The 24,842-nt window shown below is 41.8% G+C and overlaps 1 protein-coding gene across 1 annotated transcript in view; it reads left to right on the top strand.

Moving 5' to 3' along the window:
- The window catches only part of LOC122554927 (serine protease 53-like), a 45,020-nt gene that overhangs the window by 6,402 nt on the left and 13,776 nt on the right, over positions 1 to 24,842 (top strand). Inside the window, exons 3-5 of the mRNA XM_043700343.1 lie at positions 7,974 to 8,121; positions 8,809 to 9,084; positions 14,436 to 14,633. Coding sequence (XP_043556278.1) covers positions 7,974 to 8,121; positions 8,809 to 9,084; positions 14,436 to 14,633 — 622 coding nt within the window. The remainder of the gene's footprint in view (positions 1 to 7,973; positions 8,122 to 8,808; positions 9,085 to 14,435; positions 14,634 to 24,842) is intronic.

A 24,842-nucleotide genomic window follows, 5' to 3' on the forward strand; every position in this document is an offset into this window, starting at 1 on the left:
GTCCTGCTTTTCAGCCTTCTTCCTAGTTCTCCGCAGTCCCGCTGTAGTATGTTCCTCCTCTTCTTCCCGACATCATTTGTGCCAACATGTACCACCATCTCTGGCTCTTCACCTTCGTCCTTGAGGATTTCCTGCACTCTGTCTGTGATGTCTTTGACCCTGGCACCAGGGAGGTAACACACCATCCTTAAGTCCCGCCTGCTGCCACAAAAACCCCGGTCAGTTCATCTCACTATGGAGTCCCCTATCACCACGGCTCTGTGTGATGTCCGACTCTTCTGCTCTGTCTCCACGCCAACCTTTGATTGACGGACCTGGCCGCCTCGCGGACTGGCAGTGTCATCTGTCTCTATTGTTTCCAAAAGATTCAACTTGTAGAGGGACAGTTAATCAAGCAGGTTGCACTTAGCTGCCTATTGTCAATATTTGTGAATCTTGTTGAAGCTTCACCCATATAGACAAATGGATAGTATTCACTCCGACCTTATATGTCTGTGTTGTGGACAAACTTTGGGTAGTCGGGAAGTGAATTACACACTGCAGCATTTCCAGCCTTGGAATCTGGTGTTGTAACCATGGCACTTTCATAGCTAGTTCATTTGTGTGACCATGATGCTCAGGGGAGTCACTCTCGCCTCACCTTTGGAATTCAGCTCTTTTGTCTATCCCAGTATCTTTCTAACCAATGTGAAAGCAAGTCATCTTCGATCTCGAGGGAGTGCCTAAGAAAAATAAATTTACATTTAGAAAGCAACGTAGTTGATAGATGAAGGAAGGACTGTAGATGTCATACACATGGACTTTAGAAGGCATTTCATAAGGTTCCCCATTGTAGACTAATGGAGAAACTGAAGTCACATGGTGTTCTAGCTAAGTGGAAAAGAACTGGTTGAGCAACAGGAGACAGAGAGTAATAGTTGAAGGGAGTTTCTCGAAATGGAGAAAGGTGACCAGTAGTTTTCCGCAGGGATCAGTGCTGGGGCCACTGTTTGTGACATGGAAGAGGGCATTGTTGGTCTGATCAGTAAATTTGCAGATGACACGAAGATTGGTGGAGTAGCAGAAAGCATAGGGGACTGTCAAAGAATACAGGAGAATATAGATAGACTGGAGAGTTGGTTGGAGAAGTGGCAGATGGAGTTCAATTCAGGCAAATGTGAGGTGATGCATTTTGGGAAGTCTAATTCTAGACCGAACTATACTATAAAATGAAGAACCTTGGGAAAAGTTGATGAGCAGAGAGATCTGAGAGTTCAGGTCCATTGTACCCTGAAGGTGGCTGCACAGGTAGATAGAGTGGTCAAGAAGGCATAGAACATAGAACAAAAAACATAGAACAATACAGCACAGAACAGGCCCTTCAGTCCTTGATGTTGTGCCGACCTGTGAACTAATCTAAGCCCAATCCTCCTACATTATTCCATCATCATCCATGTGCTTATCCAAGGATTGTTTAAATCTCCCTAATGTGGCTGAGTTAACTGCATTGGCAGGCAGGGCATTCCACGCCCTTACCACTCTCTAAGTAAAGAACCTGCCTCTGACATCTGTCTTAAATCTATCACCCCTCATTTTGTAGCTATGCCCCCTCATACAAGCTGAAAGACTTACACTGTCTGCCCTGTCTAATCCTCTGATCATCTTGTATGTCTCTATCAAATCCCCTCTGAGCCTTCTTCTTTTCAATGAGAACAGACTCAAGTCTCTCAGCCTTTCCTCATAAGACTTTCCCTCCTTCTTTCCAGACCAGGCAACATCCTGGTAAATCTCCTCTGTACCTTTTCCAATGCTTCTACATCCTTCCTGTAATGGGGCGACCTGAACTGTACACAATATTCCAAGTGCGGCTGCACTAGCATTTTGTATAGTTGCAGCATGACATTATGGCTCCGGACCTCAATCCCTCTACCAATAAAACCTAACACACCATATGCCTTCTTAACAGCACCATCAACCTGGGTGGCAGCATGTACATGGACTCCAAGATCTGTCTGCACATCCACATTACCAAGAATCTTTCCATTGACCTAATATTCTTTCTTCCTGCCATTCTTCCCAAAGTGCATCACCTCACATGTGTCTGCATTGAACTCCATTTGCCACCTTTCAGCCCAATTCTGCAGTTTATCCAAGTCCCCCTGCAATCTGTAACATTCTTCCGCACTACTCCACCAACTTTAATGTCATCTGCAAACTTACCAACCCATCCACCTATGCTTGCATCTAAGTCATTTATAAAAATGACAAACAGCAGTGGTCCCAAAACAGATCCTTGTGGCACACCATTAGTAACTGGACTCCAGGCGGAATATTTTCCATCAACCACCACTCATTGCCAGTTTCCAATCTAAACTGCTAAATCACCCTCAATCCCATGCCTCTGCATTTTCTCCAATAGCCTACCATGTGAAATCTTATCACAGGCTTTACTGAAGTCTATGTACACCACGTCAACTGCCCTACTCTCATCTACATGCTTGGTCACCTTCTCAAAAAAGTCAATGAGGTTTGTGAGACACGACCTGCCCTTGATAAAACCATGTTGACTCTCTGCAATCAAATTGTTGCTTGCTAGATGATTATAAATCCTATCACTTATAATCTTTTCCAAAGCTTTTCCTACAACAGACGTAAGGCTCACTGGTCCATAATTACCTGGGTCATCTCTGTTGCCCTTCTTGAACAAGGACACAGCATTTGCAATCCTCCAGTCCTCTGTGTTAAACCTGTAGACAATGAAGATTCAAAGATCAAAACCAAAGGCTCCAACATCACCTCCCTAGCTTCCCAGATAATCCATGGATAAATCCCATCCAGCCAGATGACTTATCTACTTTCACTCCTTATAGAATTGATAACATCTCTTCCTTACTAACCTCGGTCCTTTCTAGTCTAATATCTTGTATCTCATTCTTCTCCTCTACAATATTCTCCTTTTCCTGAGTAAAAACCAATGAGAAATATTTGTTTAGCACCTCTCCAAACTCCACAGGGTCCTCACACAACTCCCACTTCTGTCTTTGACTGGCCTTATTCCTACCCTAGTCATCCTTTTATTGCTCAACTACCTTAGAAAGCTTTAGGGTTCTCCTTTATTCTATTTGCTAAAGACTGCTCATGTCCTCTCTTTGCTCTTCTTAACTCTCTCTTTAAATTTTCCTAGCTAATCTGTAACTCATCTGAATCATCTTGTCTCACCATCACATAAGCCTCCTTCTGCTTAACAAGAGATGCAATTTCTGTAGTAAACCACGGTTCCCTTTCCTTATCACTTCCTCCCTGCCTGACAGGGACATACCTATCAAGAACATGCAATATCTATTCCTTAAATGGTGGCTCAGTGGTTAGCACTGCTGCCTCACATCACCAGGGTCCCAGGTTTGATTCCAGCCTCAGGCAACTGTCTGTGTGGAGTTTGCACATTCCCCCTGTGTCTGTGTGGGTTTCCTCCGGGTGCCTCCCACAGTCCAAAGATGTGCAAGTCAGGTGAATTGGCCATGCTAAATTGTCCATAGTGTTAGGTGCATTAGCCAGAGGGAAATGGGTCTGGGTGGGTTACTCTTCGGAGGGTCGGTGTGGACTTGTTGGGCTGAAGGGCCTGTTGCTACACTGTAGGGAATCTAATCTCTTAAACCAGTTCCACATTTCGATTGAACCCATCCCCTGCATTTTGCTATCCCATTCTATGCACCTAAGTCTTGTCTGATTGCATTATAATTCCCTTGCCTCATCGATAGCTCTTGCCCTGTAGCATGTTTTTATCACTAAATTAAATGTAACTGAATTATGGTCTCTCTCTCAAAAGTGCTCACCTACCACTAAATCAAACACTTGGTCTGGTTCATGACCAAGCACCAGATCCAGTGTGGCCTCCCCTCTTGTCAGCCCTTCAACATACTGTGTCAGGAAACCTTCCTGCACACATTGGACAAAAACTGATCCATCTGACATACTAGAGTTATAGTATTTTCTGTCAATGTTGGGGAAGTTAAAGTCCTCCATAATAACCACCCTGTTCCTTTCACTCCTTCCCAAAATAGTTTTGTGGATCCTCTCCTCCACATCCCTGGAACTCTGCGGAGGCCTATTAAAAATCTCCCAGCAGTGTGACCCCTCCTATCCTGTTTCTAACCTCAGCCCATACTACCTAAGTAGAGGAGTCCTTGTCAAAAGTTCTTTCAGCCACTGTTATATTGTCCTTGACTAACAAGGCCACACCTCTCCCTCTTTTCTGTTCTTAATGAAAGATCTAAATCCTGGAACCTGCAACATCCATTCCTGGCCCTACTCTATCCATGTCTCTGAAATGGCCATGACATCAAAGTCCCAGGTACCTATCCATGCTGCAAGCTCATCTACCTTATTTTGGATACTTCTGGCAATGAAGTAGGCACACTTCAAACCAGCTTGCTGTCTGCCAGAACATATGGTATGCTTGCCTTCATCAAACAGGGTATTGAGTATAAGAGCTAGCAGGTCATGATAAAATTGTACAAGACTTCGGCTGCATTTAGAATACTGTGTACAGTTCTGGTCACCACATTACCAAAAGGATGTAGGCACTTTAGAGAGGGTGCAGAGAAGGTTTACGAGGATGTTGCCTGGTATGGGAGGTACTAGCTATGAAGAGAGGTTGAATAGGTTAGGATCGTTTTCATTAGAAAAAAGGAGATTGAGGGGAGGCCAATTGAGGTCTACAAAATCATGAAGGGTATAGACAAGGTGGATAGAGATAAGCTTTTTCCCAGGGTGAGGGATTCAATAACAAGAGGTCACACGTTCAAGGTGAGAGGTGAAAAGTTTAAGAGAGACACACGTGGAAAGTATTTTACACAGAGGCTGGTAGGTGCTTGGAACACGTTGCCAGCAGAGGTAGAAGAGGCAGGCACGGTCGATTCATTTAAGATGCGTCTGGACAGATGCATAAGTAGGTGGGAAGCAGATTCTTAGGAATTGGGCGATAGGTTTAGACAGTAGATTTGGATCGGCTCAGGCTTGGAAGGCCAAAGGATCTGTTCCTGGGCTGTAAATTTTCTTTGTTCTTTGTAAAGAACAATAAAAAGAATGGATAAAGTGCAACAACTATGATGAAAAATAAATGTGATCAGTTAAGGTGTGAGAATAACTGATCAAGCAAAAGAATAAGATAGAGTCCCAATCAAGAGTTCTGTACACAATTGCTCGTAGCGTAAGAAATGAAAGAAGTGAAGTAGAAGTCCCATTGAATCCTAAAGGGTATGATATCGTGATGATCACTGAGATCTGTGTCCAGGATGGACATGTCGCAAGATAAATACTCCTGGTAATATAGGTCTCTAACAAGGAACAGGGAAACTGAAAAACAGGGAAATGTAATTAGATTAATAAAACACACTGTTTTTACTCTGTAAAGAGGTCATGTCAGTAATTGTGAGCAGACAGCACAAAGTCATTTGGTAAAATTGAGGAATAGAAAATGTTGCATTTTTTTGGGAGTTGTTTATAGATTTGATTGTGCTAAAGAAATAAAATGATACAAAGACAAGTAAGTAGCATGGAACCAAGTTCTGCAGAGTTCTACGGAGTGAAACTCCAAGAATTTCACTGAGGCACTTCTGTACAGAAACGGAACAGGCGATGATCTGGTGTTCTATCTTTATGTGGTCTGAGAAAAGGAGTGCAGGTACTGAGAACTAAGGTCTAAGGCATAAATCAAAATGAATAGTTTACAGCACTAATTAAATCTAAGAGAGAAAGTATTTGGGCAGGGACAACTTGTTGCTTGGGGGACTCACATGCAGACGTGTCTTTAGAAACAAAAACAGAAATTGCTGGAAAGTCTCAGCAGGTCTGGCAGCAACTATGGAGAGAAATCAGAGTTAATGTTTCAGGTTGAATGATCATTCTTCAGAGGTCTGACAAACGGTCACTGAATTTGAAATGTTAACTCTGATTTCAGATGCTGCCAGACCTATTGAGATTTTCCATCAATTTCTGTTTTGTTTCAGATTTCCAGCACCCACAGCTCTTTTGATTTTTTTGTCATACGTCTTTAGAAGTTTGACATTGAGGTCAGGCTTTCTGAATTTAAGTGGCTGCTGGGATCACTGTGGGAAGTTCAAAGATTCCTGGAGCAAAAACAGAAATTGCTGAAGAAACTCAGCGAGTCTGTCAGCATCTGTGAAGAGAAAGCAGAATGAATGTTTCAAGTCTGATGAAGGATCACTGGACTCAAAATGTTAACTCTGTGTCGCTCTCCACAAATGCTGCCAGATCTGTTAGGTTTCTCAAGCAATTTCTGCTTTTGTTTCAGATATTCAGCACCTGCAATTCTTTATTTTGTTTTAGCAATTCCTAAAAATTGGACATTCTAGAGGTAGTCATTCAAGAGGATGAGAGAAGATATGAGGTGCTACATTTTGGAAAGGCAAATCAGGGCAGGACTTAATGGTTAGGGCCTGGGGTAGGTTCCGAACAAACAGACCTTGGAGTGCAGTTTCATTGTTTCTTGAAAGTGGAGTCTCAAGTCAACACGGTAGTGAAGAAGGCATTTGGAAGCTTGCCTTTATTGGTCAGTGCATTGAGTATAAAAGTTGGGAGATCATGTCGTTGCAGTACAGGACATTAGTTAGGCTACTTTTGGAATACTGTGTTCAATTCTAGTCTCCCTGCTATACAAAAGATATTGTGAAACTTGAAAGCGTTCAGAAAAGATTTACAAAGATGTTGCCAGTGTTAGAGGCTTTGAACTATAGGGAGGGGTTGAATAAGCTGGGGCTGTTTTCCCTGGAGTGTTGGAGGCTGATCTTAAAGAAGTTTAAAAAAATCATGATGGACATGGATAGAGTGAATAGCCAAGGTCTTTTCCCCAAAGTAAAGGAATCCAGAACTAGAAAACATAGGTTTAAGGTGAGAGGGAAAGATTTAAAAGGGATCGAAGGGGCAACTTTTTCTCTCAGAGGGTGATGTATGTATGGAATGAGCTGCTAGAGGAAGTGGTGGAAGCTGGTATAATTACAACATTTAAAAGGCATCTGGATGGGTAAATGAATAGGAAGGGTTTAGAGGGAAGTGGGCCAAATGCTAGCTTTTTTAGATTAATTTAGGATATCTCTTCAGCATGGATGTGTTGGACAAAAGGATCTGTTTCTGTGCTGTACATCTTTATGATTCGATGTGCAGTTTAGGTGGATTGGATATGCTAAATTGCCCATGGTGTCCTGAGATGTGCATGCTATATGGATTGACCATAGGAAACCAACGGTTACAGGGATAGGATAGGGGAGTGGGTCAGGGTTGGATGCTCTTCAGAGGATTGGTGTGGACATGATAGGCCAAATGGCTTCTTCCCTACTGTAGGGATTCTATGGTTCTAGTTCAGCATAGTAAATGGGTAGCTATTCAGGAGTCTTGGAAGAGGACTGTCAGGAATAACAGCATTTTGAAGGAATATGATCCAGACCATAGCATTAACTGGCCAGGGACTACACAGGAGAGAACAGAAAAATGTAGAAGTAGTGGCTTTAAATGAGATTCCACAGCAAGAAAGACGGACAGACATTTCTGATCTTATTCAAAAGAGATAGATTGAACCTGAACAGAGCAAGGTTGGGAGGTGTAGCTGGAATTAAATTGGCAGATGAGTGAGTACTAACATATCGAGGAGAAAACAGGTGCAGCGACAATAATAACAATTTTCATAGACTGCTGTGAAAATATATTAGGTTCACAATTGTCCTTTCGTGAAGGAAATCTGTAATCTTCACCTGGTCTGACCGACATGTGACTCCAGATGCATACTAATATGAGTATCTCTTAACTAGCCTTTAATATGGCTGAGCAAGCCACTCAATTCAAAATCAAATAGGAATGGGTAACCAATGATACAAATCCCATTAAAGAATAGATACTAATGTGATGTTGGGCATTTTTTTATTAAAAGGGTGTAAATTAAATGCAAGTTGTTGATTCACCAAGTGATGTTTCACCAACAGGTTGATCAAGATAAAGAAAGCCACGGTGGTTCTTGGAGCTCGTTCACTCCAAAAGAAGGATAATATTGAACAAATCATTTCTGTTATAAGGTTATCCCCATACCCTGAATTCAAAAATAAAATAGAAAATGACATCATGCTTTTGGAGGTAATTGTTGTTCAGTGGGTTTTCTATAAATTTCTTCAGTGGGTGGGATCTGGAAACCTCACTGACTGAAACAGAAAGGGGCAGGATTTTTTAAACAAAGACAAAAATTACTGGAAAAACACAGCAGGACTGGCAGCATTTGTGGAGAGAAAACAGAGTTAATTTTTCAGAATTCTGAAGAAGGGTCACCGAACCTGAAACATCAACTCTGCTTTCCCTCCACAAATGCTGCCAGACCTGTCAAGATTTTCCAGCAATTTTTGTTTTTGTTTTTGATTTTCTGCATCAGCAGTTCTTTTTTTCTGTTCAGGGTGGGATTTTTGCGGGATTGTCAGATTGAAATATGGTGGACATTCTAGTCTCGATATCATTTTGTTTGTATTCACTTATTTTGCAAATCATATTGCATTTTTTGCTTCTTACTACGTGATGCTACCAGCAATTCTTTACTTACAACTTATCATCTAGGTTCACAAATCCAAAATTGCACTTATTCATCTTAAAATATTGGAAGAACCTTTTTGAACTGCACACAAGCTTCAACGTCTCTTGGCTGGCCTTGACATTTTTCACATATTGAACCTGAACAAATGACTGGCAAAACTATTGTATACTTGCATTTTATGTGCTTGCCTGTAGTGACTTGAGAAGCAAGTGGAGACAGTAACATTTTTCTTATTGTTACAGTTAGAACAAGCTGCAGATGTTAAGAAGAAAGGTGTAGCAATCTTGAAATTGCCAACTTCAACAAAGGACCTTAAAGCTGGAGTAAATTGCAGAATCATTGGATGGGGACAAACCAGTCCCAGGGATAAAAAACAGTCTGATACTTTGAAAGAAGCAACCATATCAGTGATTGACCGGAAAACCTGTAATAGTAAAAAATATTACAACGGGAGCCCAGTCATAACAGACAACATGATTTGTGCAGGTGACAAAAAAGGCAGAAAAGATTCCTGTTTGGTAAGTTATGTAGTATTATTTGAAGGATTTTTTTAAACAGATAATGTACTTTGCTGTGAGATACACTGATATTTATCCACTGAGATAGGGACTATATATGAGCAATAAAAACTTGCATTAATGTAGCACCTTTCACAACCTCAGGTCCATTACAAGAAAACATTTTGAAGTTTAATCACTGGTCTAATGTTGGAAATACAACAATTGATGTGTGGACAGAGTGGCACGGTGACTTAGTGGTTAGCACTGCTATCTCATAGCGCCAGGGACCGGGTTCAGTTCCAGCCTTGGGTGACTATCTGTGTGGAGTTTGCATGTTCTCCCCATGTGTGTGCGGGTTTGCTCTGGTTTCCTCCCACAGTCCAAGGATGTGCAGGCTAGGTGAATTGGCCATGCTAAATTGTCCAACGTGTTAGGTGCATTAGTCAGAGGGAAATGGATCTGGGTGGGTTACTCTTCGGAGGGTTGGTGTGGATATGTTGGGCTGAAGGGCTTGTTTCCACACTGTAGAGAATCTAATCTAATCTCAAGATGCCATCAGACTCTATGAACAGAATCTTGTAGGGAACTGAACAATATGGTGAGAAATGTGGCCCAATCATGTGAGGCCTATTGGGCAAAAGTTTCTACAAGACAGCAGAGAGTTGCTTATGAACAGGGATTATTGCTTTTTAACGACTTATTAACTGGAGATCTCCCGATATTAATGCACAAAGTCCTATCATAACATCTGGCTTGAGCAAATCAAATGTTGAGAATTCTTAACATGGACATCAGATGCCTTTGAAAGATGGCACTGGTGTTGGGGGTGCCAGTGCACTCCGGTATCCCAGGAGTGGGGAGTTGTTCTGAGGATGGCAGGTGGTAGAATGGGGTTAGAATTGGATGAGATGGGCTCAATAGAGGCGGGGAACATAAGACATGCCCTCCAATCCAGGCAGCATCTTGGTAAGTTTCCTCTGCACTCTCTCTAAAGCATCTACATCCTTCCTATAATGAGGCAAGCAGAACTGGACACAATATTCCAAGTGTGGTCTAATCAGGATTTTATGGAGCTGCAGCAAAACCCTGCAGCTCTTAAACTCAATCCCCCTGTTCAGGAAAGCCAAAACACCATATGCATTCTTTACAACCCTATCAACTTTGGTGGCAACTTTGAGGGATCTATGTACATGGACCCCAAGAACTGGTTGTTCCTCCACACTGCCACGAATCCTGTCTTTAACGCTGTATTCAGCTTTCAAATTTGACCTTCCAAAATGAATCACTTCGCATTTATCCAGGTTGAACTCCATCTGCCATTCCTCAGCCCAGCTCTGCATCCTGTCAATGTTGTGGTCTGCAACAGTCCAAGACACTATCTACAACACTACTGATCTTTGTGTCATTGGTAAACTTACTAACCCACCCTTCCACTTCTTCATCCAAGTCATTTTTAAAATCACAAAGAGCAGAGGCCCAAGAACAGATCTCTGTGGGGCACTACTAGTCACCAACTTCCAGGTGGAATACTTTCCATCCACCACCACTCACTGTCTTATTTCGGCCAGCCAATTCTGTATCCATACATCCAAATCTCCCTGTATCTCATGCCTCCTAACTTTCTGAATGAGCCTACCATGGGGAGCCTTATCAAATGCCTTCCTAAAATCCATATACAACCACATTCACTGCTCAATCTTCATCAACTTATCTCATCACGTCCTCAAAGAATTCAATAAGGCTTGTGATGCATGACCTGCTCCTCACAAAGACATGCTGACTATTTTTAATCAAACTATGTTTTTCCAAATAGTCATAAATCCTATTTCTCAGAATCCTTTCCAGTATCTTACTAATCACAGTCATACAACTGACTGGTCTGTAATTCCCAGGGATTTCCCTATTCCCTTTCTTGAACAGAGGAACAACATTCGCCTCCCTCCAATCAGCCAGTACTATTCCCATGGAGAGTGAGGATGCAAAGATCATCGCCAGAGGTGCAGCAACCTCATTCCTCGCTTCCCATAGTAACCTTGGATATATCTGGTCCAGCGCTGGGGATTTATCTATCTTGATGCTTCCCAAAATTTCCAGCACGTCCACTTCCTTAATATCAATCTGTTCAAGCCTATTAAACTAGTTCACGGTGTTTTCACTATCAACACGTTCCCTCTCTCTAGTGAATACTGAAGTAAAAAAACTCATTTAGAGCCTCCCCTATCTCTTCAGACTCCAGGCACAAGTTCTCTTCACTGTCCCTGATCGGCCCTACCCTCCGATCATTCTCTTATTCCTCACGTATATGTGGAATGCCTTTCAGTTTTCCCTACTGCTTCCCACCAAGGCTTTTTTGTGCCCCTAGCTCTCTTCAGTCTATTTTTGAGTTTTTTCCTAGCTACCCTGAAATCCTCTAAAGCTGTGCCACATCCTTGCTTCCTCGACCTTAAGTAAGCTTCCTTCTTCCTTTTGATGAGAAGCTCCTCTGCTCTTGTCATCTAAGGCTCCTTCACCTTACAATTCCTTGCCTGTCTCAGTGGGACAATATTACCCAACATTAACTTGAGAGTTACACGTTAAAGAGAGATCTAAAAAGAGCCAGGAGGGGAGACATGAGAAATCATTGGCAGATAGGATAAAGGAAAACCCTAAAGGTTTCTATAGATATATCAGGAATAAAAGTATGGCTCAAGAAAGATTAGGGCCAATCAGGGATAGTAGTGGGAAGGTGTGCATGGAGTCCGAGGAGGTAGGGGAAGTGCTAAAAGAATATTTTTCATCAGTATTCACACTGGAAAAAGACAATGCTGTCAAGGAGAATATTGATATACAGGCTACCAGACTAGACAGGATTGAGGTTCACAAAGAGGAGGTGTCAGCAATTCTGGAAAGTGTAAGATAGATAAGTTCCCTGGGCTGGACAGGATTTATCCTAGGATTCCCTGGGAAGCCAAGGAGGAGATTGCAGAGCCTTTGGCTTTGATCTTTATGCCATCATTGTTTACAGGAATAGTGCCAGAAGATTGGAGGATAGCAAATGTTGTCCCCTTGTTCAAGAAGGAGAGTAGAGACAACCCTGGGAATTACAGACCAGTAAGCCTTACTTTGATTGTGGGTAAAGTGTTGGGAAAGGTTATAAGAGATAGGATTTATAATCATCTTAGAGGAATACGTTAATTAGGGATAGTCAATAAAGTTTTGTGAAGGGTAAGTCATGCCTCACAAACCTTATTGAGTTCTTTGAGATGGTGACCAAACAGGTTGATGAGGGTAAAGTGGTTGATGTGGTGTATATGGATTTTACCATGGTATGCTATTGCATAGAATACGGATGCATAGGATTGAAGGCGATTTAGCGGTTTGGATCAGAAATTGGCTAGCTGAAAGAAAACAGATGGTGGTGGTTGATGGGAAATATTCATCCTGGCGTTCAGTTATTGTGGTTTACAGCAAGGATCTGTTTTGGGGCCACTGCTGTTTGTCATTTTTATAAATGACCTAGATGAGGCTGTAGAAGGATGTGTTAGTAAATTTGCAGATGACACGAAGGTCAGTGGAGTTGTGCATAGTGTTGAAGGATGTTGTAGGTTACAAAGGGACATAGATAAGTTGCAGAGCTGGGCTGAGAAGTGTGAGGTGATTCACTTTGGAAGGAGCAACAGTAATAAAGAGTACTGGGCTAATGGTAAGATTCAGGGTAGTGTAGATGAGCAGAGAGATCTCAGTGTCCATGTATGTAGATCCCTGAAAGTTGTCACCCAGGTTTATAGGGTTGTTAAGATGACATTCAGTGTGTTAGCCTTTATTGGTAGATGGATTGACCATGAGGTCATTTTGCAGCTGTGTAAAACTCCGGTGCGGCCACATTTGGAGGATTGCATACAGTTCTGGTTATTGCATTCTAGGAAGGATGTGGAATCTTTGGAAAGGGTTCAGAGGTGACTTACTAGGATGTTACCTAGTATGGAGGGAAAGTCATATGAGGAAAGGTTGAAGTACTTGAGGCTGTTTTCGTTATAGAGAAGAAGGTTGAGAGGTGACTTAATTGCTATATATAAGATAATCAGAGGATGGACAGTGAGAGCCTTTTTTCCTCAGATGGTAATGGCTAGCACGAGGGGACATAGCTTTAAACTGAGGGGTGATAGGTATAGGACAGATGTCAGAGGTAATTTCTTTACTCAGAGAGAAGTAGGGATGTGGAATGCATTGCCTGCACAGTAGTAGACTTGCCAACTTTAAGGACATTTAAATAGTCATTGGATAAACATATGGATGATAATAGAATAGCGTAGGATAGATGGGTTTCAGATTGGTTCTACAGGTCGGCACAACATCGAGGACCAGAGGGCCTGTACTATGCTGTATTGTTCTATGTTCTGTGTTGTACTCACAACAAGGCTCCTTAAATAGCCTCCACATTTCTGTCATGCCTTTCCAGTAAAACAATTGTTTCCAATTTATACTCCATAGCTCTTGTCTAATCGCAATATGATTTCCCCTCCTCCAATTAAATACCTTCCCATACTGTCTGCTCCTCTCCCTCTCCATGGCTGTTTAAAGGTGAGGCAGTTGTGGTCACTGTCACTGAAATGCTCTCCCACGGAGCGATCTGACACCTGACCTGGCTCATTGCTTGGCACCAAATCCAATATGGCCTCCCCCCTAGTCAGCCTATGTACATGTTGAATCAGGAATCGCTCCTGGACACACCTGACAAAATCAGCTCCATCCAGACCATCTGCACTAAGGAGGTTCCAATCAGTGTTGGGGAAGTTGAAGTCATCCATAACAACTCTGTTATAGCTGCATCTTTCCAAAATCTGCTGTCCAATTTGTTCTTCCATCTCTCTGCTGCTATTAGGGGTCTTTAGAAAACCTCCAATAAAATGGCAGTTCCTTTCCTGTTACTGACTTCCACCCATACTGACTCAGTAGGCAAACCCTCCTCAACAACCTCCTTTTCTGCAGCTGTGATGCACTCCCTAATTTCAGTATCATGAGTTATTTTGTTTATTTCAGCCATTGGAAACATTTTCAGGTTCCTTCCAATGTATATGCTCTGATCCCTAGCCAGTCCCCCAGGATCAGCAGCATTTCAATATTCTGGGTGGCTGCCGATACCATTTGTGGTGCCAGTATGAACACAGTGTATAACATGATTAAAGCTATTTGCCCATTTAGAGAATAAACATCAATTTGAAGAAATTGGGGCAAGTGGTTTCCTCACATTGTAAATTTCCTTGCACTTCTAAGTAAGCAATTTAATAAATTGCAATCCAATCTTCACTATTAATTTCAGCACATTTTGTGTATTTGTAAATACTTTTAGGAAGTATATTAAGGATATCATATTTTGTTCTTTGTCACAGGGTGATGCAGGAGGCCCATTAATGTGCAAGGTAAAGACCCTGAGCCGAAAGGAGGTCATTGCTGGGATTGCTTCAGCTGGATCTGATTGTGCGATTGCCAGACACCCTGGCATTTATACCCGGCTAACAGAAAAATATTTAACTTGGATCAAGAAAACAATTGGAGTTGTAAATTTTAATGAAACCTATGAACAAATCTGAATGAAATAGCTGCACGTTTGTTTGTTGCTACCTAGATGTAGTTCGCTTGCATTTGAGTGCATCAGAGGGAACCATGTCTGTGAAAAATATGATTTAAAGATGGCGGTATTGGACTGGGGTGTACAAAGTTAAAAATCACACAACACCAGGTTATAGTCCAACAGGTTGAATTGGAAGCACTAGCTTTCAGAGCACCGCTCCTTCATCAGGTGGTTGTGGAGGACACAATTGTAAAGCGCAGAATTTATACCAAAAGTTTACAGTGTGATGTAACTGAAATTATACATTGGAAAATACCTGAATTGTTTGTTGAGTCTTTTATCTATTAGAATGACCATGATAGTTTCACCTCTTTCATATGCAAATCACAAAACTTTTTTTTAAAAGTTACATTCTCAGGTTAACTGTAACAATTGGTATCAGCCAGATAATGTTGAAAGTGATAGCCCCTGTGTTCCCTGTCTGTACCATAATGTTTAGAATGATTCTAATCTAAAAAGTGAGTTAACAGAGTCTTGCATGGATTCATGCAGTTTTTAAGCAAAGTACAATGTAACTCTGCAAGTGGAAATTCATCCCACAAATGTATATGTACGTGTGTGTGTGTCTGAGGTTGGGGGATGTGAGTCTGTGTGTGTGTGCGTGTGTGTGTAGGAGTGTCTGTGTGTGTGTATAGTGTGTAGGAGTGTCTGTGTGTGTGTGCGTGTGTGTGTAGGAGTGTCTGTGTGTGTGTATAGTGTGTAGGAGTGTCTGTGTGTGTGTGCGTGTGTGTGTAGGAGTGTCTGTGTGTGTGTATAGTGTGATGGTGGTCACCTGTGTGACATGAACCCAAATGGTCCCGGTTGAGGCCCTCCCTATGGGTACGGAACTTAGCTATCAGCCTCTGTACTTTGCTCAAAAACTGCATGAATCCATGCAAGACTCTGTCAACTCACTTTTTAGATTAGAATCAGTCTAAACATTATGGTACAGACAAGGAACACAGGGGGCTAACACCTTCAACATATTATCTGGCTGACACCAACTGTTACAGTTAACCTGAGAATGTAACTTTTAAAAAAGTTTTGTGATTTGCATATGAAAGAGGTGAAACTATCATGGTTATTCTAACAGATAAAAGACTCAACAAACAATCAAGGTATTTTCCAATGTATAATTTCAGTTACATCACTCTGTAAACTTTTGCTATAAATTCTGTGCCTTACAATTGTGTCCTCCACAACCACCTGATGAAGGAGCGGTGCTCCGAAAGCTAGTGCTTCCAATTCAACCTGTTGGACTATAACCTGGTGTTGTGTGATTTTTAACTGTGAAAAATATGTTACTGAAATAGTCTGGTCATTTGAAACTTGAACAAATCAAATGCTAATTTTTAGTCATTCATGCAAGAAAGCTACTCAATATCCTCAAGTCTGATGGTGGCTTGTGCTTTTGAAAGCTCTAGTTACATAGCTTCTGATCAATTTTTTGTCAGATTTTAAATAATATTATCTTGCTATCGGGCAACTGTTGTCTCTGTGTTAATGTTATTTTCACTTGGTCCTTGGAGAAAAATCATTGAACGTTTTTGATTCTATTTCCTCTGGTGATGAACGCCGGATGCTCTCAGTAATGTGGCTTTATCAACTATTGTTGCTAAAAGGCAGAGACAATGTAAGATTTTATATATCAGCACTCAACACAAACTCTCAGTGATGCATGTCAGATTGCACCAAACCTGATTGTACAATCGGTCAGAGATAAGTCCGTGACCAGGAAAGGGCAAATCTTGCTGAAAGAGCAAGGAGAATCAGTTTCAGATTTACGCCACTTTTATAGAAAACTCATTCGTTATTAGATATTTTTATCAAGCTGCAGAATTACTTTTGTCAATTTAAGAGCATTCATTTATATTTGAATTTGTGAAAATTTACTTGATATACAGAATTGAATTGAATTAGTGAAACTTGACAATATTGTTAAAAACCTGTGTACAATTCTCTTTGTTTATTTGGCCACCTAAACTCTCTTATTATCTGGAATGTATTTTAAAATGCTACAATATCTTTCTTTTACAGAAAAGTAACAACGTTGATTGTTATTCACATTTTTTAATTTGCAGGAAAGTTGAAGTTGAATCTTTAAAAGTTTGCTTTTGATGAACTGTATTGATAAATGCACAATATTAACAATTAAAAATGCCTTCTACATATTGTCTTTGCTGTGGCCTAATTATTAAAAGATGCCATTGTGAATGGCTAGGAGAATTAGCCACCAGAAATACTAGAGGCAATTTTGACAAAGATGCTGGGCAAGTGATAACCTTCAAGATCGCTTTTATGTAATGCATTTGTTGCTACATTCCTGGGCTGATTGATGCCTCTGCTATTTTAGCCAAGGTCTTTCCCAGAGCCATCCATGCACCAGCATTACTAAGGCAGGATCTCATTAAATTATGCAGGTTGACTTGCTTTGTCATTTCCCCCTTTTAACCCCTGTTTGTTTTGCAGAAGAAATCTGTTTAAGTGGGCAAACAAGCTAATGGAGAATCTAACTAACAATTCTTAAATAGCCAGGGGGCATTCACAAATATTTACCTTTTTTGATGCAGCTAGGAGGACCACTACAAATATTCATGACATTCAATACCATCCCTAGGCTTTGCAGGATGGACATCCTCACCAGGATCTGGCTTCCAGTCGGCTCATTGTGGGAGTTGATTGCTTTCCATCTTCACAGGATCATTGAACTGTGTCTCCAGTTTGGGAATTCCCTCTTGCAGTCTGGCAGTGAGATAAGGTCTGGTACTCAAATTGGCGGAGTCTCTTCCAGCCGATAAAGGAAAGATTTGTGGTTAGATGATACTTTTCATGACAAATGAATGTTTCAAAGTGCTTTATAGCCAATTATGAACTTTTCTTGAAGCATATTCAGCTCTATAATGTTAGAAAAGCAGCAGCTAATTCCCATTTTGCAGAATGCTCCCTGCTGACCTGTCAGAGATTTCGCAGGAGGGTGAGTGAGGCCTAAAGGCAGGTCCATCTGCCCTCACCTTATTTGAGACTCTTAAGTGGCCAGGAATGAGGAGGAACCAGAGGCAGGATTGGCAGGAAGGCTGGCAGGTGAGCCTGCTTTGGGTCACAGGCGGAAAAGTTGGGAGTGGATGGGGACTTGAGTCCAGGGACAGAAACACCGTCTCCAGCCAATTACTACTCCAAAGTCAAATTTCACCAGCTGAAAAACAGTCTTATTTGTTTTGTTCATGTGACATAGGCATCATAGTCTGCCCCAAGATGCCCTTGAGAAGGTGGTGCGCTGCCTTCTTGAACTGATGCAGTCCATATGCTGCCCTTAGGGAGGGAATTCCTACACTTTGAGTTCTTCAAACTATCTGTACGGGAGATTTGTTCATGTGGTTCAGGAGGGGTTAAACTAGTTTGGCAAGGAGGTGGGAACCAGAGCTACATATCTGAGAGGCAGGCAGTTGTAGATGGGGCAGTGACAGGGTGTAGTGAATCTACCAGGGAGGTTTTTCATTTGATGAAACAAAGGTATCGGTTAAAGTGTGTCTGCTTTAACACAAGGAGTGTCAGAAATAAGAATGATGAACTTACAGCATGGATCAGTACTTGGGAGTATGATGTTGTGGCCATAACAGAGATATGGGTTTCACAGGAGCAGGAATGCTTGCTAGATGTTCCAGGGTTTAGAAAAAACAGGGAGGGTGGAAAAAGAGGAGAGGGTGTAGCATTGCTACTCAGAAAGTGCATCACAGCTATAGAAATGAAGGTTGTTGAGGAAGGTTTGCCTACTGAGTCAGTATGAGTGGAAGTTAGGAACAGCCAGGGAGCAGCCATGTCATTGGGGATTTTCTACAGACCCCCTAATAGCAATAGGGAGATCAAAGAGCTCATTGGCCGGCAGATTTTGGAAAAATGCAGATGTAGCAGGGTTGTTATGAGTGACTTCAACTTTCCAAACATTGACTGGGATCTCCTTAGTGCAGATGGTTGGGATGGAGCCGTTTTTGTCAGGTGTGTTCAGGAGGGTTTCCTTACTCAGTATGTAGACAGGCCAACGAGGGGAGAAGCCATTTTGGATTTGGTGCTCAGCAATGAGCCAGGACAGGTGTCAGATCTCACGATGGGAGAACAATTTGGTGACAGTGACCACAACTGCCTCACATTTACTATAGCCTTAGAGAGGGAAAGGAGCAGTTACCAAGGGAAGATATTTAATTGGGGAAAAGGAAATAATGACGCTATCAGACAGGAGTTGGGAAGTACAGATTGGGAGCAATTGTTCCACAGAAATGGCACAACAGACTATTTAAGGAGCAGTTGTTGCCAGTGATGCACAAATTTGTTCCTCTGAGACAGGCAAGAAGGGGTAAGATTAAGGAACGTTGGATGACGAGAATAGAGGAGCTTCTCGTCAAAAGGAAGAAGACAGTTTACGTAAGATGGTGGAAGCAAGGATCAATCACAGCTTTAGAGGTTTACAGGATTACTAGAAAGGAGCTCAGAAATGAACTGAGGAGAGCCAGGAGGGGGCACAAAAAAGGCTTGGCAGGAAGGATTAGGAAGAACGCAAAGGCATTTTACTCATACATGAGGAATAACAAAATGATCAGGGAGAAGATAGGGCCGGTCAGGGATAGCATAGGGAACTTGTGTGTGAAGTCTGAGCAGGTAGGGGAAGCCCTAAATGAGTTTTTGCTTTGGTTTTCCCTAAGGAAAGGGACCTCACAGTGAATGAGAACTTTCAGAAGCTGGGATACAGGCTTGAACAGATCAAAATTGATGAAGTTGATTTGCTGGAAATCTTTGGCAAACATTAAAATTGATAAGTCCCCAGGGCCAGACCAGGTTTATCCTAGGCTGCTCCGGGAAGTGAGAAAGGAGGTTGCTAAGCTGCTGGTGAAGATCTTTGCTTCCTCACTTTCCACCGGAGTCATACCAAAGAATTGGAGGGAGGCGAATATTGTTCCTCTTTTCAAGAAGGATAATGGGGAAATCCCTGGCAATTACAGACCAGTCAGTCTTACGCCTGTGGTCAGCAAGGTTTTGGAAAGAATTATGAGGGATAGGATTTATGACTATTTGGAAAAATATAGCATGATTAAAGGCAGTCAGCACGGGTCATGCCTCACAAATCTTTTTGAGTTCTTTGAGGAGGTGACAAGACAGATTGACGAAGGTCAAGCAGTGGATGTGGTGTATTTGGACTTCAGTAAAGCATTTGATAAGGTTCCCTATGGTAGACCTAGTCATAAAGTCAGGAGGTAGGGGTTATAGGAAGATTTGGCTGTCTGGATTCAGAATTGGTTGGCTACAGAAGGCAGAGAGTGGTTGTAAATGGAAAGTATTCTGCCAGGAGGTCAGTGTTGAGTGGGATCCCGAGGGCGCTGTTTTTGGGCCTCCACTCTTTGTAGTTTTATTAATTTCTTGGATGAGGAGGTTGAGGGGTGGGTTAATAAATTTGACGATGACACAAAGGTTGGAGGTGCCGTTGATAGTATTGAGGGCTATTGCAGGCTGCAGCACGACATAGAGCTGGGCTGAGAAATGGCAGATGGAGTTCAAACAGGATAAATGCGAAGTCATGCATTTTGGAAGGTCGAACTTGAATGCTGAATATAGGATTAAAGACAGGATTCTTGGCAGTGTGGAGGAACAGAGGGAGCCTGGTGTTCAAGTGCATAGATCCCTCAAGTGGATAGGTTGTTGAGAAAGTATATGGTGTTTTGGCTTTAATTAACAGGGGGATCGAGTTTAAGAGCCGCGGGGTTTTGCTGCAGCTCTACAAGTCCCTGGTGAGACCACACTTGGAATATTGTGTCCGGTTCGAGTCGCTCTATTATAGGAAAAATACGGAGGCTTTGGAGAGGGTACAAAGAAGGTTTACCAGAATATTGCCTGGACTGAAGGGCTTGTCTTACGAAGAGAGGTTGACTAAGCTCGGACTTTTCTTTCTGGAGAGAAGGAGGAAGAGAGGTGACCTGATTGCGGTATAAAAGGTAATGAGAGACATGGATAGAGTCAATCACCAGAGCCTTTTCCCCAGAGCAGGAATGACTGGCATGAGGGGCCGTAGTTTTAAGATATTAGGAAGAAGGTATAAAGAAGACATCAGAAGTAGGTTCGTTACGTAGAGAGTTGTGAATGCATGGAATGCGTTGCCAGCGGTGAGGGTGGAAGCAGAGTCATTAGGGACATTTAAGCGACTGTTGGACATGCACATGGGCAGCAGTGAATTGAGGGGTGCATAGGTTAGGTTATTTTATTTTTGATTAGGAATAATCCTCAGCACAACATCGTAGGCTGAGGAGCCTGTTCTGTGCTATACATTTTCTATGTTCTATGTTCTAGTTTGACCCAGCAAAATTGAAGGAACAGTGATATATTTGCAGGTCAGAATAGTGAGTGGCTTGTAGGGGAATTTGCAGGTGGTGGTGGTCCCATGTTCCTGCTACCCTTGCCCTTTTAGGTGGAAGTGATCTCGGGTTTGGAAGGCACTGTCTAAAGTTTATGCAGTGCATCTTGCATATGGTGCAACTGTTGCTACTAAACATCAGTGGTGGAAGGAGTGAAGGTTTATGGTTATGGTGCCTATCAAGTATATACTTGGTCCTATATGGTTTTAAGCTTCTTGAGTGTTATTGGAGCTGCACTCATCCAAGAAACTGGGAAGTATTCCATCACATTCCTGACTTGTGCCTTATAGATAGTGGACAGAGTTTGGGAAATTAGGAGGTGAGTTTCTCTCTGCAGCATTCCTAACCTCTAGTTGCTCTTAAAGCCACTGCATTTATGTGGTTAGTTTAGTTCAGTCTCTAGTCAATGGTAACCCCGCAGATGTTGATAGTGGGGGATTCAGTCATAGTAATGCCATTGATTGTCAAGGAGTGATGGTTAGATTCTCTCTTGTTGGAAAAGGTCATTGTCTGACATTTGTATGGTGCAAATGTTACTTGCTACTTAGCAGACCAAACCTGTATATTGTCTCGGTCTGACTGCATTTAAACGTGGAGTACTTCAGGATCTGAGGAGTCGTGAATGGTGCTGAACATTGTGCAATCATGGGTGAACATAGCCCGTTCTGACCTTGATGCAGCAGCTGAAGATGGTTGGGTCTAGGGCATTAACCTGAGGAGGTCCTGCAGAGATATATTTGATGGAGCTGAGGTGACTGATCACAGCCATGACAACCATATTCATTAGAGTGTAAGAGATTGAGGGGTCACCTCATAGAGGTTTTTAAAATCATGAGGGGTATAGATAAGGTCACCTTTTCCCTATGGTGGGGATTTCAAAACTGGAGGTACATTTTTAAGGTGAGAGAAGAAAGATTTAAAAAGGACATGAGGGCATTTTTAAACAGAAAATTGTTCGTATGTGAAATGAACTTCCAGAGGAAGTAGTGGATGCAACAACATTTAAAATTTGTTTGAATAAGTACATGGATAGGAAAGGTTTGAATGGATATGGGCCAAGCGCAGGCAAGTGGGACTGGTTTAGTTTGGGATCATGGTCAGCATGGACTGGTTAGGCCGAAGGGTCTATTTCCATGCTGTATGTTAAGGGCTTATCATTGTAACCTCACCTCTGGAATTTAGCTCTTTGTCCATGTTTGAATTAAGATCAATAGGCCAAATGGCCTATTCCTTTTCCTTTCTCATATGGTCTTATGGTCAGGAGCTGAGTGGCTCTGGTGGAAGCCAAACTGGGTGTCTCTGAGCAGGTAATTGCTGAGCAGGTGCTGCTTGATAGCACTGTTGATGATACCTTCCATCACTTTACTGATGGCCAAGAGCAGCCGATGGGGTGGTAATTAGTCAGTTTGGAATTTTTCTGCTTTTTGTGTTAGGGAGCATACCTTGACAATTTTCCACGTTGTTACTCAGATGCTAGTACTGTAGCATTTTATATACATCTCAGGTTTGCACTGAGGAAGTCTTGGCGAAATTATTTCTTTAACTTCTGCAGTCTTGGTGTGTAGGTACATTCGCAGCGCCATTCAAGATCTCTATGATTTTGATCCATATAGAGTGTAGGCACAGTAACATACCTCCAAATCAGGATGGTATCTGGCATGGATGGGATCTTGCAAATTGTGGTCTTCCTGTGTAGCTGCAGTGCTTGTCTTTCTAGGTAGTATAAATCATGGGTTTGGAAAATGCAGCTAAAGGAACATTGGTGAATTTCTGCAATTTGTAGATAATACAACCTGCTGCTACTGAGCGGCATAGATAGATGGGGTGCTAATGAATTGAGTTGCTTTCTCCTGCATGTTGTCAAGCTTCTTGAGCGTTGTTGGAGCTGACACTCATCAGGCAAGTGGGGATTATTTCAACACACTGTTGACTTGTGCCATATGTATGTTGGACAGGGTTTGGGGAGCTTGGAGTTGATGTACTCACCGCAGAAATTCCCAAACTACAGCCACGACCTACTTGGGAATGTGAGCTGATACTCGAGCCCCACTAACCCCAGCTGTCCCTGCATTGTTCACACACAGGAGCCAATTAGAGAGTTGTTATCATACCTATGATTCCTGACCCTAGAGGCTGGTTCTGATTGGAAAACAAGGTTGTCTCTCTGGGCATCTGCTCTGAACACCCACTCACAGTGTTGAGGAGTTTTGCAATCCTCCCTCACTGCTTGATCAAAGCAATAGTGTAAATACATCTCACACAGAGTTCTAATGATTGATTTTAGACCTACAGTATATTCTCTGTCAGTTTCCTTTTTTCAAGCAGTAATTTTTATTTCCATTTTTGTCCACGATACAAAATTATGGAAAACTAAAAAAAATGTGGTCACATTGTTTGTACAGGCTGGCTCAGTTCAGGTTCTGATGAAAAGTAGCCTAAAAGGTGGAGAGTACGGTTTCAATGATGATGATGCTATTAAATGTTAAAAAGAGCTGCTTAACGTTTACCAGATCATTGTCTGGCAATTATGTAGCAAATATGTTACTTGCCACTTTTTTGTCCACACTTAAATGCTGGTCATGTTGCACTATCCTATTTCTGGCAGAAATAAAGCTTCAATAGTTTTTAACAAGGGAAATTGCTGCAGAATCACAAATTATGATTATACTCCCATGTTTCAGAATTGGACCCATGTGAGCAATGGATGAATGAGTTGGAGAAGTGAACTCTGGTTTATTCTCTAAAAAAGACTAAGGTAGGCATGGCTTTCACTTTATCTTTAACAGGAAGGAAGAAATATAGAAATAGGATGTAACTGATCTAGTTACTGAACAGATACTGTTGATTCTAAAATTATTTTGTTTACAAAAAGGATGATTTGTTAGAAGCCTACGAGGTATGGTCAATCTTTAATAAACAAATAAGATGAACAATCAGTCCATGGAAGTATATATCATGGAGTTTGACAGGTTATGTAAAGATGAAAGAAATCCAATCTTGAAATTTTGAAGTCTGATAAAATTTAAGCTATTAGATTGCACATACATGTTTACACTTTTGGTTTTAATAGGTGTTCAATTTTGTGCAACGACTTTCTAAAACAACTTTCTCCCGCTTTCAAAACATTTTGAACTCAACACTGGTGTCCAGTGCAGATACCACAGATCCTTAGACACCACTTCCAACCTCATGACTACAACCATCTAGAAGGACAAGGGCAGCAGATACAATGAAAACCATCACCTGCAGGTTCTCTTCCAAGTCACTCATAATCCTAAGTTAGAGAATTATCATCATCTCTTCAGTGTCGCTGGGTAAACATTTTGCAATTCCCTTCCAAATGTCATTGTGGGTCAACCTACAGCACATGGACTGCAGTGTTCAAGAAGGCAGCTCACCATCACCTTCTCAAAGGCAACAAGGGATAGTCAATAAAAGCTGACCTAGCCAATGATGTCCACATCCCATGAGTGAATAAAAAAAGTTACCTTCACAGGACATGTTGAGGATCTTGCATGATACAGAGAATGGAAAATACTATGATTACTGACTTGCAAATTTGAAGAGGCCCTAGTCGCAAGCTCTATATGAGGATGGATTTGCTAAAAGATGGTTAGGCAGGTGTGTGGAGTTGTACTGTGAATAGGTTTCATAATCAAAGGAAAAGTGCAGGATTCAGGTGGTAGCCAACAATGAATAGGTGGGAAATAGGTGGGAAATAGATGGGAAAGCAAGTTGTGATGATAATATGAAGATTCTGTAGACGGATATAGACAGGTTAAGTGAGTGGA

This window comes from Chiloscyllium plagiosum, chromosome 1, assembly GCF_004010195.1.
Source record: "Chiloscyllium plagiosum isolate BGI_BamShark_2017 chromosome 1, ASM401019v2, whole genome shotgun sequence".
In the NCBI taxonomy this organism is placed as follows: Eukaryota; Metazoa; Chordata; class Chondrichthyes; order Orectolobiformes; family Hemiscylliidae; genus Chiloscyllium; species Chiloscyllium plagiosum.